This window comes from Gymnodraco acuticeps, unplaced genomic scaffold, assembly GCF_902827175.1.
Source record: "Gymnodraco acuticeps unplaced genomic scaffold, fGymAcu1.1, whole genome shotgun sequence".
Classification (NCBI taxonomy): Eukaryota; Metazoa; Chordata; class Actinopteri; order Perciformes; family Bathydraconidae; genus Gymnodraco; species Gymnodraco acuticeps.
This window is the reverse complement of record NW_022992351.1, coordinates 5404613-5425730: the sequence shown is the minus strand read 5'-3', so window position 1 is coordinate 5425730 and position 21118 is coordinate 5404613. Positions and strand designations below refer to the sequence as shown.

Sequence of the window (21118 nt, the reverse complement as noted above, 5' to 3'; positions counted from 1 at the left end):
GAGCGCCCGTCGACCGAAAGTTAGCTTTGGGTTCAGTCTGTGGACTGTTAAGCTAGCTCGGCTACCATCGAGATGTGCTCTGAAGCGAGAAGAGGTGTTTGAATGACGCATGCGACGTAGCGCAAGCTACTTATAGGGGGTGGATTCCCTGACGCTGACGTCAAGATCACCAGCCAATCAGGATTGGCGTAATGAGATTGATGCTTCCGTTTGCTCCGCGATGAGGCGCATCCCATAGTGAGACATCGAACGGAGTGTTATGAATGAGAACTGTCTCCTGTTCACAATCTCCTGCTTTGGCATCTTTAGAGCTCTGCAGTCCCGCTTGTAGAGGAGCCAGGCGTTGATCACAGCAAGGATGATGGTGTGCCAGAAGATGTACACGTACCAGCGTCGGGACTTCATGGGGGTCATTGGGTTGTTGGTTTTCGTTGTACACGTGGCCACAGGCATCTTCATCTGCCTCTTCGTCACTGATATCTGTCACTTTCCTCTGATTCCATCTCAAACTCACTTTCTCCTTTTTGGATGGCAGCAATCACATCCTGCACACTGAATCGAGGACCACTCTTTGCTGGGGGCATTCTGAAATGGAAAAAGTAATTAATAAATATGTATCAATAACACATGCTTATTATATTGTAATACATTACCTGAAGGAATAGATAGGGTGGTGGGACAAGTGTTCATTCTGTCTGGTTTAGCCTATTATCATACTGAAAGGAATGCATGCACCACCCCCTTCCAGGTGTCCCGATGCAACAAGCATCTGAATCCTATTTACATTGTACACTTGAGTCACAATAGGCAGTATGGCTTAGCCTATTATCATAATAAAATGAATACCTTCACCCATACAGGTAACCCAGTTCAACAAGTCACACAATACTGCCTATTATCATAATAAAAGGAATACCTACACCGACACATGCAGGTAAACCAGTTCAACAAGTCACACAATGCTGTCTGGCTAATGATAATAGGCTAATTATCATACTAAAAAGGGATACATTCAAGTGTCCCAAAACATTTCAGAAAGAACCGTTTCTGCCAGAACCAGAGAAGAGTTAAATGTATTTTTGTAACTAATTAACTGATAAGATACAAGTAGAGTTTAAAATATTGCTACAGATATAATTTCACATACTTTTATCAGAAATAATGTATTCATTTATTCAATTCTGGTTTTAATTCAAAAAATCTTAACAGAGGACACATTTAGAACTTAGTTATAGTGAATTATCAATGACATTATATTTCTATTAGTGTTTTATTTCCACATGTGAACATATAAGGGCAATCTCCATGACAGGTGCACATGCTATTTGTTACTGCCACACTGACCCAGGTATGTAATATTGCAACTAAGACATAAGCTGCTAAAATTTAAATTTGATGAATGTATTCCACAATAACTAATTATGTACATGTTCTAGACATTGTAATAATCACAAAAAAAATAGTTTGAGGCATTTAACTTACTTGAATCTGACGAATCCAGTCCAATAAAACAAAGAGATGTTACTCGTTTTAAGATTCGGAAATATTGTGAGTGTATGGCCAGAGGGCAGGACCTATAAACACATTTACTACCCAATAGCATTGTGAGGCTGAAAAAAAAGGACCTTTTGACTATGTAAATGTAGTCTTTAAAAAAACAAAACATTTACTGACTTTTTTAGGATAGCTTAAAGAAATGTTGTAAAATTACAACCGGGGGGCCTTACAGGGTTAACATGTGTTGGGATTGTTCATTTCACCTAACTGTCCAATTCAAGCAACTTATCCAAGAACCAAACCAAGCTACTAAATTGCATACTAATAAAACGAGGACAACTCGACAATCTACAGTTGTTCCTCTAGTTAATTAATTGCAAAGTGCTATCCCTTTCCTTGCATTAGTTAAATAGACTAAGTTCAATAGATTTACTTTCTCTTTGGCTAGCCATTAAATCATTAACACCCACATGTGTCTCCTCATCTTGTTTGCATGGGCAAGGCGATCAGCAGAATAGATTCCTAGGATTACACCAAATGGCTGCGAACACAATTAGCCCACAGAACCAGTAACATAAATGTGATTGGTGTTACGGTGAGTGAAGCAAGCAGGACCCAAATGCAGATAACGCTGAAAAAAGCCTTTATTTCAAGGATAAAATAAAAATAACTTGGACAAAACAGAACTCTCACCGGTGAACTTATTCACAAACAAAAGACGAACCAACACTGAACACAGGACGAGACCAGACTAAATACAGGGAGACACAGCCGGGCAGGGGAGGAGAAACACAAGGGCGACAGGTGAACACAATCAGACAATTAGACACACCAGGGAAACTAACGACAGGGGAAAAACACAGGAAGAAGGACCAGACAATATACAAGGAGGAAAATACCCATAACCAGACATACAAAACTACAAACGTGACATAACATGAGAATCCTGACAGAACCCCCCCTCAGATGTTCCTAAAAAAAAAAGAAAAAAAAAAAGTCCAAAACCTCAAGCAGGGTGGGTGTAGGGGGTCCGGAGGAGGGACACAAAACTAGGGCCACCAGGGTGGGTGGAGAGGGCCTGGAGGACGGGTTTTTGGGCTGACAGCCCAGGAGCACAGCGGAGGACCCGGAAGGGATCTCGGGCGGACAGCCCGGGGGCAAAGCAGAAGCCGAGAAGGGGGACTCAGGCAGACGGCCCGGGGGCAAGGCAGAGTCCAAGGTGGGGGTCTCGGGCGGACGGCCCAGGGGCAAGGCAGAGTCCAAAGTGTGAGTCTCGGGCGGATGGCCCGGGGGCAAGGCAGAAGCCGAGAAGGGGGACTCGGGCGGACAGCCCGGGGGCAAGGCATAGTCCAAGGTGGGGGTCTCGGGCGGACGGCCCGGGGGCAAGGCAGAGTCCATGGTGGGGCGAAGGCCACAGCGGGCGAACTCAGGGGGCCGAGCATGAGGGCGAAGGCAGCGGCAGGAAGAGTCAGGGGGCCGGGCTCGAGGGCGAAGACCGCGGCTTCCCCCACGGAAGAGGACCAGGAGTTGGCAGGACCCCCGGCGAGACAGGTGACGGCCGGACCTCCAACGGAACAAGACATGGGATTGGCAGGACCCCCGGCAGAAGAGTCGTCGGCAGGACCCCCAACGGGACAGGACACAGGGTTGGCAGGACCCCCGGCAGGAGAGTAGTCGGCGGGACCTCCAACGGCACAGGACATAGGGTTGGCAGGACCCCCGGCAAAAGAGTAGTCGGCGGGACCCCCAACGAGACAGGACACAGAGTTGGCAGGACCCGCGGCAGGAGAGTAGTCTGCGGGACCTCCAACGGCCCAGGACATAGGGTTGGCAGGACCCCCGGCAGAAGAGTAGTCGGCGGGACCCCCAACGGGACAGGACATAGAGTCGGCCGGAAATGCCGGCAGGGCACGGGGAGCTGGCGTCGGCCGGAGACGAGGGGCTGGAGTCGAAACCATGGCTGCTGGGGCCAGGACTGAGGCTGGGACCATGGCTACTGGGGCCAGAACTGGGACCGGAACCATGGCTGCTGGGGCCAGAACTAGGGCCGGAACCATGGCTGCTGGGGCCAGAACTAGGGCCGGAACCATGGCTGCTGGAGCCTGTACTGGGGCCGGAACCATGGCTGCTGGGGCCTGTACTGGGGCCGGAACCATGGCTGCTGGGGCCGGAACCATGGCTGCTGGGGCCTGTACTGGGGCCGGAACCATGGCTGCTGGGGCCTGTACTGGGGCCGGAACCATGGCTGCTGGGGCCTGTACTGGGGCCGGAACCATTGCTGCTGGGGCCGGAACCATGGCTGCTAGGGCCAGAACTGGGGCCGGAACCATGGCTGCTGGGGCCTGTACTGGAGCCCAAAGCATGGCTTCTGTGGCTAGGGCTGCTAGCCTGGACCTGCGACTCCTTCTCTTATGAGCCTTTTGGAGGCTCTGTGGACCTCCGAAAGCCAGACGAGTTCCAGAGAACGGCTCTTGGACAGGAGCAGGAACTGGGGCAGAAGCAAGGGTTGACTCCAGACGGAACACACCGAGGCGTATGGTGTCAGGTTGGGAATTGGGAGGCAGGGAGCTAGCATGCCTGGGGCTAGCAGGCCGGGAATCACACACAGAGAGGAAGTCCAAAATCCAGCCAGGTAAGAATTTAACTAAACCTGGTTTCTCTATAGCCCTCTGGTGCGCCTCAGCCAGAGCAGCCTCTCGCTGCAGAACTCCGGACGCTCCCCTCCATCGATCAGAGCAGTAAGTCAGAGAAAAGGAAAAATCCAATAATTCCTGCTCAAATGGATCTGCTGGGCCCGTCCTTGGTTGGTTCGTACTGTTACGGTAAGTGAAGCAAGCAGGACCCAAATGCAGATAACGCTGAAAAAAGCCTTTATTTCAAGGATAAAATAAAAATAACTTGGACAAAACAGAACTCTCACCGGTGAACTTATTCACAAACAAAAGACGAACCAACACTGAACACAGGACGAGACCAGACTAAATACAGGGACGGGTAATCACAAGACGAGAAACAGCCGGGCAGGGGAGGAGAAACACAAGGGCCACAGGTGAACACAATCAGACAATTAGACACACCAGGGAAACTAACGACAGGGAAAAAACACAGGAAGAAGGATCAGACAATATACAAGGAGGAAAATACCCATAACCAGACATACAAAACTACAAACGTGACATAACATGATAATCCTGACAATTGGAGCCAATTGGAGCGACAACGAAATCGCATCAGCAGCTCCTGAATTGGTTGCCATGCTTGGGGGATCACCTGAGATGTGTGCTACAATTTCATTTTGTAAGAAAATCGAATGTATGCGCCGCTCCCAAAATAAAAAAAAATACTGACTGCAGCCTCTGCCTGTTAATCAGCATTATTATGTCACTGCTTCGCCCATGCAGCCTCATTGCAGCAGGGTATAAGTTATTATTAATTTGATTGAGAGACAGATAGCATTATAATGGTTAATTTATACGTCTCTCCTAAATATTTTAAATATATGCTTTCTCTACTGCTCAAGAGCTGAACAAAGCTCTGTCGGGACCTTGTATTAACCGGAGAGAGAGGGCACATGCACATACAGAAGGGACCTATTACTTCTGTTTCCATGGTAACAGCTGCTTGGTTGCTTTGTCGCCATAGGAGCCAGGTTTCCCTAGGAGACGAATCTGGCGTGTGTTCCTGTGTGTGTGTGTCTCTGTGTGTGGAGATAGCATTTTGCCGAGGCAGTGTGTGTATCCCACAGTGGGCTTGTTTCCTCTCTGAAGGGCTAAAGAGAAAATAGGTGTGGTCTGCTGAAACGCCACTGATGCCAATGCATTTCCTCCCCTTATACAGGCATAGAGAGGGACTGTGGCTCCTCCTGCTCCGCAGGGGGGGGGCAGACTGGAAGCTTCTCCCAGACCACCGTTGGGGCGGATTTCTATGTCACAGATTTTCACTCCTCTGTGTTATAAAATATGAGTAAAACAAAAACTAATTGTCTAGTAGGTAAAATTATTATAAATAAATATAAGCAACCAAATAATTATATATTGAATACAACAGAATACATTTTTTATTATTATTATTTCTTCAAAGAGGATCTTTTTGGTGGTATTTTGCAAATACTGTAGATTTAGACAAAAAAATACGAGAAGAGAAAGAAGGCTGACGATACCCTGATGACCTGGTTAATGGTTGTCCCATTCCTTGGATTTGCATTAATTGGTGTCAATCTATTCCCTTAATATATGCTTTCTGGCATGCACAGTGCCATACACTACAGTATGCATACTGTAACAGGTTTCATTTTGTCTGGATCAATTGAAAACTGAAAGAATGGGCCCTAATAAACCTGAACGCATCCCATTTCCCCCTGATAATGCTACACTGTGAAAAACAAATCTCTGTTGAAATTGTCAAGAGGAGAGCTAGTTATGTTAGATGTTTTGTCTTGTTTGGCTAAACACTAATAATCTCAAATGAAAACAGAGATTCCTTTGTGATGAGTACATGCTCTATTCAGTTAAAGTAAATATTGTAAAATCGTATAAATTCCAATCGCCCTTCGACTGAGAGTGATAAAGGGAGTTATGCTGCATGTGTCTTCTGACATCTTCAATAAACTTGCATTATTACACTCTGTCCTCTTCTTTTTGTCTTCCACAGTACTTCTGTCCTACTCGCCCTAATATTAAGTCCCCAAATAAATCCTCCCTAATTGATCTCATTTTAACTAATGTTCCCTATAAATACTAGCTGTGGGAGTATTTGCGAATGATCTGAGTGACCACTGTGTTGTAGCCACAATTAGGGACACTAAGGTCCAAAAGGTTAAACCTCGTATTATCATCAAGAGAGACATCAAACATTTTGTGGAGCAGGGTTTTGTGCATGATCTGATTGGGGAAAAATCGATCTGTGTGCTGATGTAGAAACCGCATGGTCTTATTTTTATCTTGGTTTTATGGAAATTATAGATAGACATGCACCCCTGCGTAAATTTAGAGTGAAGGGACGAGACAATCCTTGGTTTTCTGCTGAATTATCTATTCTCCTACATGAGAGAAACAAGGCCTGGGCAAAGGCTAGGAATTCAGGCTCAGAGGTAGAATGGCTGCGTTTTAGGCAGCTAAGAAATAGCTTCACTTCACATGTCAAAAGTGCTAAATCTAAGTATTATCTGTCAGTTACCACAAAGAACCTGAACAACCCTAGAAAATTCTGGAAAGCCATTAAATCGATATCCACCGGTGATATCCGTAATGAGCTACCTCCGTGCCTTACCACAGTATCTGGCACTATATCGGATAGGACCACCATACTAAATTGTTTTAATGAGCATTTTGTGTCCTGTGGCTTTCTGTTTCTAATTCTGCTTCTGTGAACACCACAGTCGGTGACTCAGAACAATGTGGTCTGGAAAACCCTTCAGTTTTACTCCTTTTACTGTTGATGTTGTTCGTGAAGTCTTAACCAAGCTAGATCCTAAAAAGCCGGCTGGTCCGGACAACGTAGAACCTTTCTTTTTAAAGATAGCTGCAGATTTTATTGCTCCACCTCTTACTACTCTTTTTAACCTCTCCCTCAGCACGAACAAAATCCCAAAAGTATGGAAGTCAGCTTATGTCCTGCCACTACTAAAAGGAGGGGAGGCCACCTTATTAAACAATTATAGACCCATCTCTAAGTTGTCAGTTCTGGCCAAGGTTCTTGAATGCTTAGTGAGTGAACAGGTAAAGGAGTTTTTATGTAACAATGACATCCTGTCTAAACATCAGTCAGGCTTCAGAAAGCAACATAGCACCATCACTGCCACAATGAAAGTGGTAAATGATATTACGAGTATTTTAGATAATAAGCAGAGTTGTGCAGCTCTATTTGTTGACCTATCCAAAGCTTTTGATACTGTCGATCATTGCATTTTGAAGCAAAGGCTGGTCAGTATAGGCATGTCCAGCCATGCAGTAGGGTGGTTTGTAAACTACCTCTCTGAAAGATCCCAATGTGTTCAGTTTGATGGGCTGTCTTCTGAGTGGTTTAAACATCACTAATGGTGTACCACAAGGTTCAGTTTTAGGTCCGCTATTATTCTCCATCTATATTAATAGTTTAGGTGAAAATGTCGAAGGAGCAACCTTACATTTTTATGCGGACGATACCGTTATGTACTGTGCAGGTCCCTCGATTAACGAGGCTGTTGTTAAATTACAGGCTGTTTTTAACATTATTCAGGCTCAGCTCTCTGAGCTTAAGCTTCTTTTAAATGTGGATAAAACCAAGGTAATGCTCTTTTCTAAAGCTAAAGCTAAAGCTAAAAATACACCAGAGACTGCTTTGGATATTGTAACTACGCAAGAAATACAACTTGAAGTGGTTACCTGTTACAAATACTTGGGTATCTGGCTTGATGACTGTCTCACTTTTAAACTTCATGTCAATAACCTGCTTAAAAAGCTGAGGGTTAGGCTAGGTTTCTTTTACAGAAATAAGTCCTGTTTCTCGCTTGAGGCCAGGAAAAGGCTAGTCACTGTGACCTTTTTACCTGTGCTGGATTATGGTGATTTGTTATATATGAATGCACCTGTCAATTACCTGAGCAAGTTAGATGCTGCGTATCACAGTGCACTGAGATTTTTGACAAATTGTAAAGCACTTACGCATCACTGTACCCTGTATACCAAGGCGGTTATGCCATCACTTACTGTACGGAGGCTCAGTCACTGGTACTTTTTCATTTACAAAGCCATGTTGGATAAACTACCATCTTATATCTGCTCCCTGATCTCTCTGCGAATTGAAAGTACTTATTGCCTGAGATCGCATGCTGTGGTTTTATTAAATGTGCCAAGTGCTAGGACTGTCTTAGGGAAGAAAGCTTTTAGATGTGCAGCTCCACTAACATGGAACAGTCTGCAAAAAGAATGGAAAATTACCAAGCTAGTACCACTACATGTTTTTAAAGCTCTGTTGGATGCTACAAAATCAGATGCTGTTGGTACCTGTACTTGTGGTTAAATATGTAAATTGTAATCCCTGTACATTTTGCTGTATGATGTCCTTTTGTTGTTCTGTTGTTTGTCTTCTTGTGGAACCTACTGCTGCAGGTCTCCCTTGAAAAAGAGATCATTGATCTCAATGGGATTTTACCTGGATAAATAAAGGTTTTGAATTGAATTGAATTGACTTGATGTTCATACAACCTGAACCTGCACTGTGTCACTTGCCCACTCGCTGTGTGTTCTTACCATGGGCGTAGGAAGCATCCTCAATGTGGGTGGGACAATTTGACGCGGGATGTGGGCAGGTAGTGGACTTCACCTCCTCTAGGGGGGTCCGGGGGCATGCACCCCCGGGAAGATTTTTTTTAAATGTTGAAATTAAATTAATCTATCTGCTGCACTTTGAGAGCAAAGTTAGGGACTAAATATATGGATACATCTCTCAACACCCATGTGAAACATAACTGTAAACAGATTGACTTTTTCTTTATGCATATTTTACAAATCACTCCCCTTTTAAAGAGTATTTTTGTTTTACTGTCCTATAGTATGAGTTGGAATGATTTCATACCTGTTATTCTCTTGTTTTTTATATTGATCATATAAAAGGTGTGCCTTGGAAATACTTGTTTACATGAGATAACTTGGACTAAAGTCAACGATCTAAACACTCAGAGTCCTTTACCTCCCTGAGCTGGCGTTATAAGATTTGTCTGACAGGAGAGAGCTCTCCTCTTCCTTGTTGTAGAAACAACTCCTTACTGTGTACGTTAGCGCTCTCTCGTTCACTCTCTCGCTCGCTAACACAAAATGCGCTCGTCGTGCCACACAGCCAAGCTAGACACACAAAGACCCAGAATAACTTGTAATGCTGTATCATATTATTTTCGATGGCTTTATTGTGTGATATGACAGATGAACAGATTGCCACTGGGCTTACAATTAAAGACACAGCTACGCACAGAATGCAGCATGTGTACAGCTCATGTGTACGGCTCTGAGAATCTGCCTTGGTACAAAGTAGCAGTGAAAACATACGGAGTTTTATTGGTTTGGGCATTCTCACAATAAGCAAGTGGAATGGATTTGATAATGAAGCACTGACACAGCGCCCTACAGAGAGTGGCGAGTGGATAGACCGATTCACGGACTTTCCGCATAGTAAAAGTGGGGGGGTCTAAACTAATCATTTTAAAAGGTGGGGGGGGACTTGTCCCACCCTCATATAATGGCTGCGACGCCCATGGTTCTTACGTGTGTGTGTGTGTGTGTGTGTGTGTGTGTGTGTGTGTGTGTGTGTGTGTGTAACAGAAATTTGCCAAGGGCCAGACCCTGCTGGACATGGTGTGTGGCCATCTGAACCTGCTGGAGAGGGACTACTTTGGCCTGAATTTCCAGGACACCGACAACGCCAAGGTCAGACACAAAGAAACACACACATGCATGAAGATATCTTACTTCAGGCAGTTATCTTCAAATCAAATCAAGTTTTATTTATATAGCACATTTATAAACGATTTTTGGTCGAGCCAAAGTGCTGTACATATAATAAAAATAGCGTACAGTAGAGACACTTTACAGCAAATACAACAGCACAGATTGTTCAGAATATCAGTATGAGAAAAACGACACCCTCTATCCTTAGACCCTCACATCGTACAAGGAAAAACTTCCAGAGAAAACCCCACAGTTTAAAGGGGAAAAAATGGGAGAAACCTCAAATTTCATTATATAATTTGTAAAAGAACCTCTGTTGCTCAAACCAAAGTAAGCTGCAATATAACCAAACATAGGGCATCAATTAGACATTGGAAACGGCTACGATTTAACTGGAGAAAAGTCCAAAATAGTTTTCCAAATGTGGTTTATGAGAGACCGCACAAACGCAAAAATATGAGGTGCATAATACAGGCAGTGGGTGTTTGTTATGTGCCTAGATTTATATATTATTTAATGATTGTTCATTATGTTTTTATTCATCAAATAAAATAAAATCTGTCATGCGGTCACATTTCCAATCAATTATGCTTCGTAGCTCTTTGTGGCTTTGAAGCTCAAATGACATGTTTACTAGCAAAGCCTTCAGAATTCTTATTTGGGGTTTACTGGATAGTCATCTGGCACAAAATGTTGGCGCACATTTAAAAGTTGTGGTAAAAGTGGTACATTTGTATTTGTTAACAATGTGTTGCTTGATCCAAAAGGATTTGCACGCGCTTGGTAGCTCTCGCCTTTTTAATGTTTACCATTGTCTCAAATGCAACAGAGAACTTCAGTTCTAATCCTCTTTTTAGAAGTTCTTCTGTTCTGTGTTCATTGTTGTTAGGGGGTCATTAAGGTTCTTCTGTGTTATAAAGTTTTGTATAGTCCAAGTCCAGATGTATGAGTTGGCAAAGCACTTGGCATGTTTCTTTATAGCTACTTTTATTCGATTATTTTCCTTTTTGGGGGATTTTGTCACTGATATCAGAGCAAATGTCAACGAGCCTTTCAGCCAAGCCTCCCATTTAGTCATCCTGTTTTTCTACATGCCATAAAGCAGTGAGTCCGCAGTTGCCCTTTCAACCATATTCAACCACTTGCGGCCTGAGAGTGGCATACATGGCCTTTAACCTTTTAAAATGTGATTAGACAGTATGGCCTTTTAAAAATGGCAAACTGGGTCTACAGTGCAGCATGAAAGCTCTAGTGACATTCAGCATAGGAGCTGGACTCAACTGGCATTTATAGCCCTAAGATTGATGCTTTCAGTGTTTAAGAAGCCTGGTAGTCTTATTATATTTGGCTTTCAACTAGGGAGCATATTAAAAGAGGGAAGAGCAGCCAGTGAGGTAAAGTTCTTAAAAACGCTCTTAAAAAGTGTGAATGGGGTTTTACGATTTTGCCAAGGTGACATTTTTAAAAGGATATTGTCTCTTTCTTTCTTCATCAGCATTGGCTGGATCCCTCTAAAGAGATTAAGAAGCAAATTCGGGGTAAGTGCAACAAACACACACACAGTCAGACAAATCCACACACATATGGCAATTCTTTACAAAACAACCTTTCTGCTGGTCCGCAGTTGGTTCCTGGAGCTTTGGATTTTCTGTCAAGTTCTACCCTCCAGACCCGTCTGTGCTCATGGAAGACATCACTAGGTAAGTGTTAATACAACAACAGAGTTTACAATTGTCTGAAGCTAATATGACGAGTTGCCTTGGGGATATTTTCATTTAGGCAGGATTTATAGAAAAGAGGTCTCTTCTCGTTCAGCTAAGTTAGTGCAATAATGGCTAGCTTGGTTAGCCGGTGTCTATTCGTTGCATAAAGACAAAATTAAAAGCTCTCAAAACAACAATCCCTAAACAGCCAATGTACACAAATATTGACTACAGAATGGTGGTTATAATGAGAAAATAATGGATCAGCATCAAAGTCAGGTAAAACTGTGATTGCTATAGAATGTTTGCAAGTAGTGGTTGCTCAACCCTGTCTCCTAAAAATTACGTTCCCACAGAACTAAACTGCATTCTCAATTACGTTTAGCAAGAAACGTATTTTCTCCCACGTTACGTTCGTTATGAACGTATCTCAAATACGTTTATTTTCTACATATCTTCTAGAAACATATTTTCTCCAACGTTACGTTTCTTATGAACGTATCTTAAATACTTTATTTTCTACATATTTTTGCCATTTATTGTCTTGCTTATAATAATGATAATAGTCATTTATAAATAACATTTTAGAGCACACATTTGAAATCAGTAGGCGAGGCTGTAATTTTGCCAGCTGTTACTCTCATGAGCGAGGCAGAAAATAATAGTTTTTAACATGCCAAAAAGCTGCTGTGCCAGCTCGTTTATTATTACGTGTTTCTGTACTTCCTCTAAGAAGAAAGGACAGTAACAGAAGATCTCTGTGACGCCAGATGTGGTGTTGTTAATGCGATATGATATCCGAAAAACATTTCAGTTTAGGATGGCCGAAGACACTACACTACCCATAATCCCCAGCTATCGTTTGGGACTACAGTCCCGTTGACAAACCCCGTGATTAATCTTCAAACTCTGGGATTGGATGTTGGAGTGGCAGTGCGCCAAGGTTACGCCGAGCGTCAAGCTCTTTGAAATGGAACGAAACCACGGCAGACTATTCAAAACTGGACTTGAACGCCCCCCCAGAACTACACATGCTGGCTATTGTGTTTCGCAACATGTTCTCTATGGCACGTCTCTACTGGGAGTTTTAAAAGACGTTTTCGTTTTTTCCAAAAATTAGAAGTTGACAGTATTAAACTGTGTACAGCCCTGGAGGTTTAGGCGATAGGAAACACATTGGTGTGTACACATTTAAAATATGTAATTACTACATGGGTGAAAATCGCTTGTATCCATAATGGGCAGCATTAATATATATTCTACTCCACTACAATTCAGAGGTTAACCTGGTATTTTTACTCCACTACATTTACTTTAGTAACTCTGCAGATTCTGATTACTGATGTGAAATATAAACAACCCTTAAAGCAGACTTTAGTTACACCTGAGTAAAATTCAGGGAAAGGTGATTGTCAAGTGCCAACAATCAGGCGAGATATTTGATAGTTGGTGCTTGAGAAGACTAAACATTTATCTGCAGATCTCTATAAAGTATATTAATTACTCGTTATTCTCTACTAATAGTTAATTAAAAACTGTATATAATTGCTATTTTGCACATCCCTTTCAAGATTTCAAGATTTTCTAAGGTTTATTGACATATCATATACACAACTACGGTGTAGTTATGCAATGAATGAAACACTTGGGTCACAGGTTCCTCAACAGTGCATTACAAGACATCTATCAATATGTGTGAACCTCCACCATTAAACTGTCAAATTCTGCACATTTCTTATACTATATATCTACATACATAAGAGTATAATTAATGTGTATAATATCAGTTAAAATAAGTGCTTCAACATAGTTAACATTGCAGAAAAGCAATACATTAGACGTTAAGTACTTTGTCAGGCTTAATATTTATCTGTAGATAGATACCCCCAAAGCTTTTTTCTTATTTGAAAGAAGACCTTAACCTAAAGTATTCTTTAATATGTTAATAAAGGTTAATTAGTTTGTCTGTTTTGCACATCCTCATATTAATATCTTTGTACATCGTGCACTAAACTGTTTTATTGTAGAGATCACTTACAGTATCTTCTTGATTTTTTTATATTCTATACTTCTATCATTGACCTTCTACTTCCCCCCTATGAAAGTATGTACTCTTAATATTTTTTTCATCAAATAACATTATTCAACAAAAATAATTCAATAACGTGCTTTAACCACTAGACGGTGCACACAAGGTACACACAGCATACTAATAATAACAACTTTGTATTATTAGTGTAGGACACTTATGTATGTATAACATCTGAAGATGTGTAGTTTTATTGATGTTTTTACATAATTTTACAGGATATTGCTATACTATTTCTCATGCTTTACTTCTACACATTAATATCTGATTTGTAAAACATCACAGACAGAAAACCATATCCGTCATTTAATGGTAAGCTATTGAAATTGTGATTCCATTTTGTGAAAAGAAATGCAAGGTGTTGTTTAATTGTTGATATATTTATGATCCACGTCACATATTCAGTTTTGGCGGCAGTTCTCCTGTTTGTCCAGAAGTCTTCTCATCAGGGCTCTATAAATAAAGAACTACAGCAGATGTGTAATATTTAATGCAGCTGAACTGTGTATTACAATGCCGTTATGTGATGACTTCCAAAGATAAAAGCAAGAACACTCAGAATAAAGTATTATTATTATTATTTATTTTTTTCGTCATCATCATCATCATCAACATCATATCCCAACATGCATTGCGGCTAAACATCCAATCAACAAGCTTCAAGCTGAGGATCTTGGGTAATCTGTTCAGTGGGTTTGTGTGTATCCTCAAAATGTCCCTTATAGGCCTACGTCTGTTTCCGGTGACTTTATTTACGGCTAAAAAGCATGCAAAAAAGCCCAAGATTATAGAATTAAACGAATAAATAAAAACAAGGATAATTGTGTGTTATTGTTGAGTAAATAAGGAAGAAAAGATTTTCAAAAATACAGATTTCAGTATTTATTTTCCTCACAGACGGGAAAAAAAGTCCGACATTATACGATTTAAAATAAAAACATAAAACACTGGCATGTAATTTACGTTAGAATAAATATAATGGTTTTGAATAATAGATGAGAGTACGTCACTACGTTTGAGGTGCAATAAACGACACAGCAGCTTTTTGGCATGTTAAAAACTATTATTTTCTGCCTCGCTCATGAGAGTAACAGCTGGCGAAATTACAGCCTCGCCTACTGATTTCAAATGTGTGCTCTAAAATGTTATTTATAAATGACTATTATCATTATTATAAGCAAGACAATAAATGGCAAAGATATGTAGAAAATAAACGTATTTAAGATACGTTCATAAGAAACGTAACGTGGGAGAAAATATGCTTCTAGAAGATATGTAGAAAATAAACGTATTTGAGATACGTTCATAACGAACGTAACGTGGGAGAAAATACGTTTCTTGCTAAACGTAATTGAGAATGCAGTTTAGTTCTGTGGGAACGTAATTTTTAGGAGACAGGGTTGGGTTGCTTGCTTTCTGACAGTGCATTCTAGTTAGGTGACTGTATTTGTCGTTGTTGTTTAGTGGCTTTATAGTCAATATAGGCTGGACACAATATAAATTATTTCTGAAACAATACAGTTGATAATATTGTGACATCACTATCTTTTCACAAACATAGGCTGGTATATATAATGTGTATTTTATTTACCCTAAAGTAGACTATGACAACATGCACGTAAGGCGAGACACGGCAGGCAAAAACATCGTTTTTCAAGTACTTGTCAATTTTGAGATTTTGTGCTATTTTGATTCCATAACATGTTTTCTTTCAGGCTTTTGGAAGGAAAACGTACAAAATACACATTTAAGTGTTTATTTTACTATAGTTTGTCTATTTGCGTCTGTAGATTTCCCCTAAATTCACCAATAGTTAGCATTCTAACGTAACATAAAGTACCGCGACGGCTGTGTGCACCATGTCAACAGAGGTATCGCTGGAAAGCTGTGTCTCTCCTGCACAATCTCATCGGATCCAAATATGGTCATTTCCTTTGTATCAGCAACCAATCGTGAAAGCACAAAGGGGGCTTAAACCAAGAAACGAAATCTCATTGGCTGGTGTCAATTTATGACAACGTGATTCGTTCAGATGCGTCACGTGGTGTGCTAAAACACTTCCTGGTTAGCTTTCAGCTAGAAATTGAAATCTCAAAATGCCAAAAAAACGTTCACAGAGAAGACGACAACAATTGTCACTTGCACGAAGCAAGGTTATAAAAAAAAAAAAAGACCCTGAACATGAAATACCTTAACGGAGTGCGTCGATGCGCAAGCTGTCATCCAAAGAACAGGAGGGTTTAGCTAGCACCTCACTGCAATCTTTAAAGGTCGTTTTCTCAAAATGAGTTTTTTCTCCTACTCTGAGTTCGAAATTTCAACTTCAGTAGCACGTACATACACCAAACCTTCCAGTTATATTCCCATCAATATTATGAAGGCTTTTACAGAAGGGTTTGTTCATATATAATTCATAGCCTGAATTATACAACATTGTATACCTAAAAACATGGCGAAAATGGATATTTTAGGGATGTTAAGACAATTGCCTTATTGTAAGTAATTAACTGGAGAAATGTCTAGCTGATACCTTTTAAGTTAAAAAAATTACCCTATTCACCTGGGGTGTCTCGCCTTAAATACTCTAAGTGGACATATACAGTGGGGCAAAAAAGTATTTAGTCAGCCACCAATTGTGCAAGTTCTTCCACTTAAAAATATGAGAGAGGCCTGTAATTCTCATCCTAGTTATACCTCAACTATGAGAGACAAAATGAGAAAAAAAAAAATCCAGAAAATCACATTGTCTGATTTGTAAAGAATTTATTTGCAAATTATGGTGGAAAATAAGTATTTGGTCAATAACAAAAGTTCATCTCAATACTTTGTTATATACCCTATACGGACTTTCAACTCCCTCCAAATATTTTCTATGGGGTTGAGATCTGGAGACTGGCTAGGCCACTCCAGGACCTTGAAATGCTTCTTACGAAGCCACTCCTTCGTTGCCCGGACGGTGTGTTTGGGATCATTGTCATGCTGAAAGACCCAGCCACGTTTCATCTTCAATGCCCTTGCTGATGGAAGGAGGTTGTCACTCAAAATCTCACGATACATGGCCCCATTCATTCTTTCCTTTACACGGATCAGTCGTCCTGGTCCCTTTGCAGAAAAACAGCCCCAAAGCATGATGTTTCCACCCCCATGTTTCACAGTAGGTATGGTGTTCTTTGGATGCAACTCAGCATTCTTTCTCCTCCAAACACGTCTAGTTGAGTTTTTACCAAAAAGTTCTATTTTGGTTTCATCTGACCATATGACATTCTCCCAATCCTCTTCTGGATCATCTAAATGCTCTCTAGCAAATTTCAGACGGGCCTGGACATGTACTGGCTTAAGCAGGGGGACACGTCTGGCACTGCAGGATTTGAGTCCCTGGCGGCGTAGTGTGTTACTGATGGTAGCCTTTGTTACTTTGGTCCCAGCTCTCTGCAGGTCATTGACTAGGTCCCCCCGTGTGGTTCTGGGATCATTTTGACCCCACGGGGTGAGATCTTGCGTGGAGCCCCAGATCGAGGGAGATGATCAGTGGTCTTGTATGCTCCCACAGTTGATTTCTTCACACCAAGCTGCTTACCTATTGCAGATTCAGTCTTCCCAGCCTGGTGCAGGTCTACAATTTTGTTTTCTGGTGTCCTTTGACAGCTCTTTGGTCTTGGCCATAGTGGAGTTTGGAGTGTGACTGTTTGAGGTTGTGGACAGGTGTCTTTTATACTGATAACGAGTTCAAACAGGTGCCATTAATACAGTTAACGAGTGGAGGACAGAGGAGGCTCTTAAAGAGGAAGTTACAGGTCTGTGAGAGCCAGAAATCTTGTTTGTTTGTAGGTGACCAAATACTTATTTTACCGAGGAATTTACCAATTAATTCATTAAAAATCCTACAATGTGATTTCCTGGATTCTTTCCCCCCATTCTGTCTCTCATAGTTGAAGTGTACCTAGGATGACAATTACAGGCCTCTCTCATCTTTTTAAGTGGGAGAACTTGCACAATTGGTGGCTGACTAAATACTTTTTTGCCCCACTGTATATATATATATATTATGGAAGATTATGCAACGATGTTAGGCTTTCTAAGTATCATAATCATGACCAGAGCAAAGCACAACACCAAAAGTATGTGCATTAACGTCAAAACGTAGGCATAAGAAATATTTAAATGGTCGGTTTAACTAAATCCTAAAAAAATACCTTTTCTTCATTACCTCTAATGCAGGGGTGTCAAACTACATTTCATGGCGGGCCACATCAGCATTATGGTTGCACTCAAAGGGCTGGTTGTAACTTTAAGACTATAAATATACATATATATAATATATATATAAAATAATGTATTATTATTTTACATTATTGCCTCTGCATTGGATTATTAGGATAGCTTCATAATTAACTACGTCTGAAAGCAGAAGTCTAGGGCAAATAATTGCAATTCTCTTCAGTGTGCATGTCACAACATGAGATGCATTGTGGGACATGCAGTTTATAGGCAACATGCTTCTGTAAAGCGGCATGTAACTGTATAACAAACTTATTTTATTCTTTCAGAGCACTTGCGGGCCACATAAAATGAAGTCGCGGGCCGGTTTTGGCCCCCGGGTCTTGAGTTTGACACCCCTGCTCTAATGGAACCATCAGATGCTTTACATTTTATATGCCACTGTTTTTGAGACAGTTCTGAAACTATGCCTCTCCAATTTGTGGTTTGTGGTGCTCAAATTGTTTTACAAAAAGCCAAAACAGTATTTGAGTTATTCTTGATGGTCAACACAGATAATGGTAAACCGTTGACACTATTATTGTGTGGTGACTTCATTAGGACTTTAGGATGTTATGCTGACTATAAAATCAACTCTAGACAGTGTGGTATGTGGGTTATCTCAAATACCTTTGAAATTGGGTGTTCGAGGTGTTGCTGTTGAGTTTTTCAGCAAGTTCTCAAAACAATTTCCTAGGAATAAGATCTTGTTGTTGAGATATTTGGGTCTGGAACATGTAGTGTTTAGGCTAACAGACAGATTGCCAGACATTGCTTTCTCTAAAGGCCAAACCATAGAGTGGTGCAGTGACAAGTCCTAAAACCCGGAAGTGAGACAAGGGAATGACTCCCTTGTCTCAGAGTCAATGGGATTTCTCCATAGGATTTTTGGAAAATAGCTCGAAACAAGGTCTGTGGTTGACACAAGTTTAAGAGACGGATCACGTTTTGTTCTACGACATTAAATACATCAGCAGTGACCTCACTGGTGATTTTTGAAGAGTTTACGTGTCTGAATGATGGTTGACGTTGAAGTCGTGCGACCCTGCTGTACTCGGCTGTAGTTTGTTTATAGCATAACGTTAGCATTTTGCTTCTGGAGATTAGATTTATGATTCGAAAATGATAAAAGTAGGGTAGACATGTGGATATTATCTGGCTGGACAAAACGTGCATTTATCTAACAGGTTCGCTTTCCACACACCTTATTTCGAGCTATTTTCCAAAATCCTATGGAGAAATCCCATTGCTTTTTTGTCGAGGGAACCCATGCGCAGCTTACTTCCGGGTAAATACGTCATCCCTGCACCACTCCATTAGCATTGCTGTAAACTTAGGTCATCATCAAATGGACTGAGACTACAGAGTCCAGCAGTGGATGTTGATGTTTCCTGATAATAAACACACTTGTCTCTTAAACATGTGTCAGCAGTGTTTCGTCCTCCTCCTGTGTTTCTTCAGGTACTACCTGTGCCTGCAGCTGAGGGACGACATCCTGTCCGGTCGCCTGCCCTGCTCGTTCGTCACCCACGCCCTTCTGGGCTCCTACACTGTCCAGGCTGAACTGGGAGACTACGAGGCCGACGAACACGGCCCCGACTACGTCAACGAGTTCCGCTTTGCACCCAACCAGACACGGGAGCTGGAGGAGAGAGTGATGGAGCTGCATCGTAACTACAGGTCTGATAAAATATGACGGTTAATTAAATTGAATGCGAGTCAATATTGACAAAAGCTATTCCTTTGTCAGATTAATATGAAAGAAACAATTAATCATGTGTGGCACTTTGACTCGTAGGGGAATGAGTCCTGCAGAGGCAGAGGTGAACTTTCTAGAAAATGGCAAGAAGCTCTCAATGTACGGGGTGGATCTGCATCATGCTAAGGTACAGGGACACTTTGTTTCACTGAGACTGTTTCATTCACGTTGTCGGAGGTTTACTAATATTCAATGCTGTGTGATCACCAGGATTCAGAAGGAATTGACATAATGCTGGGAGTGAGCGCCAACGGTCTGCTCATCTATCGGGACCGCCTAAGGATTAACCGATTCGCCTGGCCAAAGATTCTCAAGATCTCATATAAGAGAAGCAACTTCTATATTAAGATCCGCCCAGGAGAGGTAAATAAAAACTCATTATCTTGTATTTTGCACATTGGTTATCTTGAGAGTTCACTTTGCAATTATTGTCTGCGCATTCCCACAAGAATACCTCATGAAAGTCACTTTGGCATAGCAGAGGAAAGTGGAACAACGCATCATTTGGTTAAGAGCCAACTCAAAATGTCTATTTCATGGTTTCACAGTTTTCAAAATTACATTGTCTGTCTTGACTCGTCCCGAGGAGCATAAATAATAATTTCATGGTTTGATAAAAGTGTTACATCAGAGATTTATCTGCAGCAAACAAGTTGACAACTGACGTTTTGTTAAGATAAGGCTGATAGGTCAGTCATGAGGGTTTGCACTCTTGAGGATTCACATGCAAATGTTGGAACCACACTATGGTTTTCAACTACCTAAAATTATGATTCATTCTTATCTGTCATTATTTTGCCTTGAAGGTGTTGTACATCCACTGTTTAACTTACATTGACATCTTCATAGTAAACATCAAGCCATTCAGTGCATACACTTTGTTCTGCACATCTATCCTCTTAAGTCGGCTGACACTTCTAATTGCCTGGAGGGTCGTCATTGTAAATTAAAATCCTTTGATTTGAAACTCTCCCCACATATTTGTATTTGTACTGTATAAGACACGATTTGGCTTCCTCTTGTGAAGGAACTAGTGTTTATGTTTGAAGCCCTGGTATATTGCAAACAAAACTATTGATTTGAAAGCATCTTCTTCTTCTCACACAACTGATTATCTGATGGGTTGGCATGAATGGCTAATTTGTAGGTTGGTTAGAGATAGAAAGTCTACCTGACATGGCATTGGGAAAATATATTACGAGTTACAAGCATTGATTTGCTCATTGCTGCAAAGTCAACACAATTCAACCTGCCACCATCCAACCATATTTCCCTACACTCACTTCCTTCACTCCATTTCCTTCCACACCTCCCTCCCTCCCTCTATTTCCTTCCACACCTCCCTCCCTCCCTCTATTTCCTTCCACACCTCCCTCCCTCCCTCCTTCTTGTC

General features: G+C 41.4%; 1 protein-coding gene across 5 annotated transcripts in view; it reads left to right on the top strand.

Annotated features, from left to right (window-relative positions):
* The window catches only part of si:dkey-178k16.1 (band 4.1-like protein 1), a 64358-nt gene that overhangs the window by 25542 nt on the left and 17698 nt on the right, over nucleotides 1-21118 (top strand). For all 5 annotated transcript variants that reach the window (XM_034209229.1, XM_034209227.1, XM_034209228.1 and 2 more), the window contains exons 4-9: nucleotides 9792-9896; nucleotides 11413-11455; nucleotides 11542-11617; nucleotides 19428-19646; nucleotides 19765-19852; nucleotides 19936-20088. In XM_034209229.1, the coding sequence (XP_034065120.1) occupies nucleotides 9792-9896; nucleotides 11413-11455; nucleotides 11542-11617; nucleotides 19428-19646; nucleotides 19765-19852; nucleotides 19936-20088 (684 nt within the window). The remainder of the gene's footprint in view (nucleotides 1-9791; nucleotides 9897-11412; nucleotides 11456-11541; nucleotides 11618-19427; nucleotides 19647-19764; nucleotides 19853-19935; nucleotides 20089-21118) is intronic.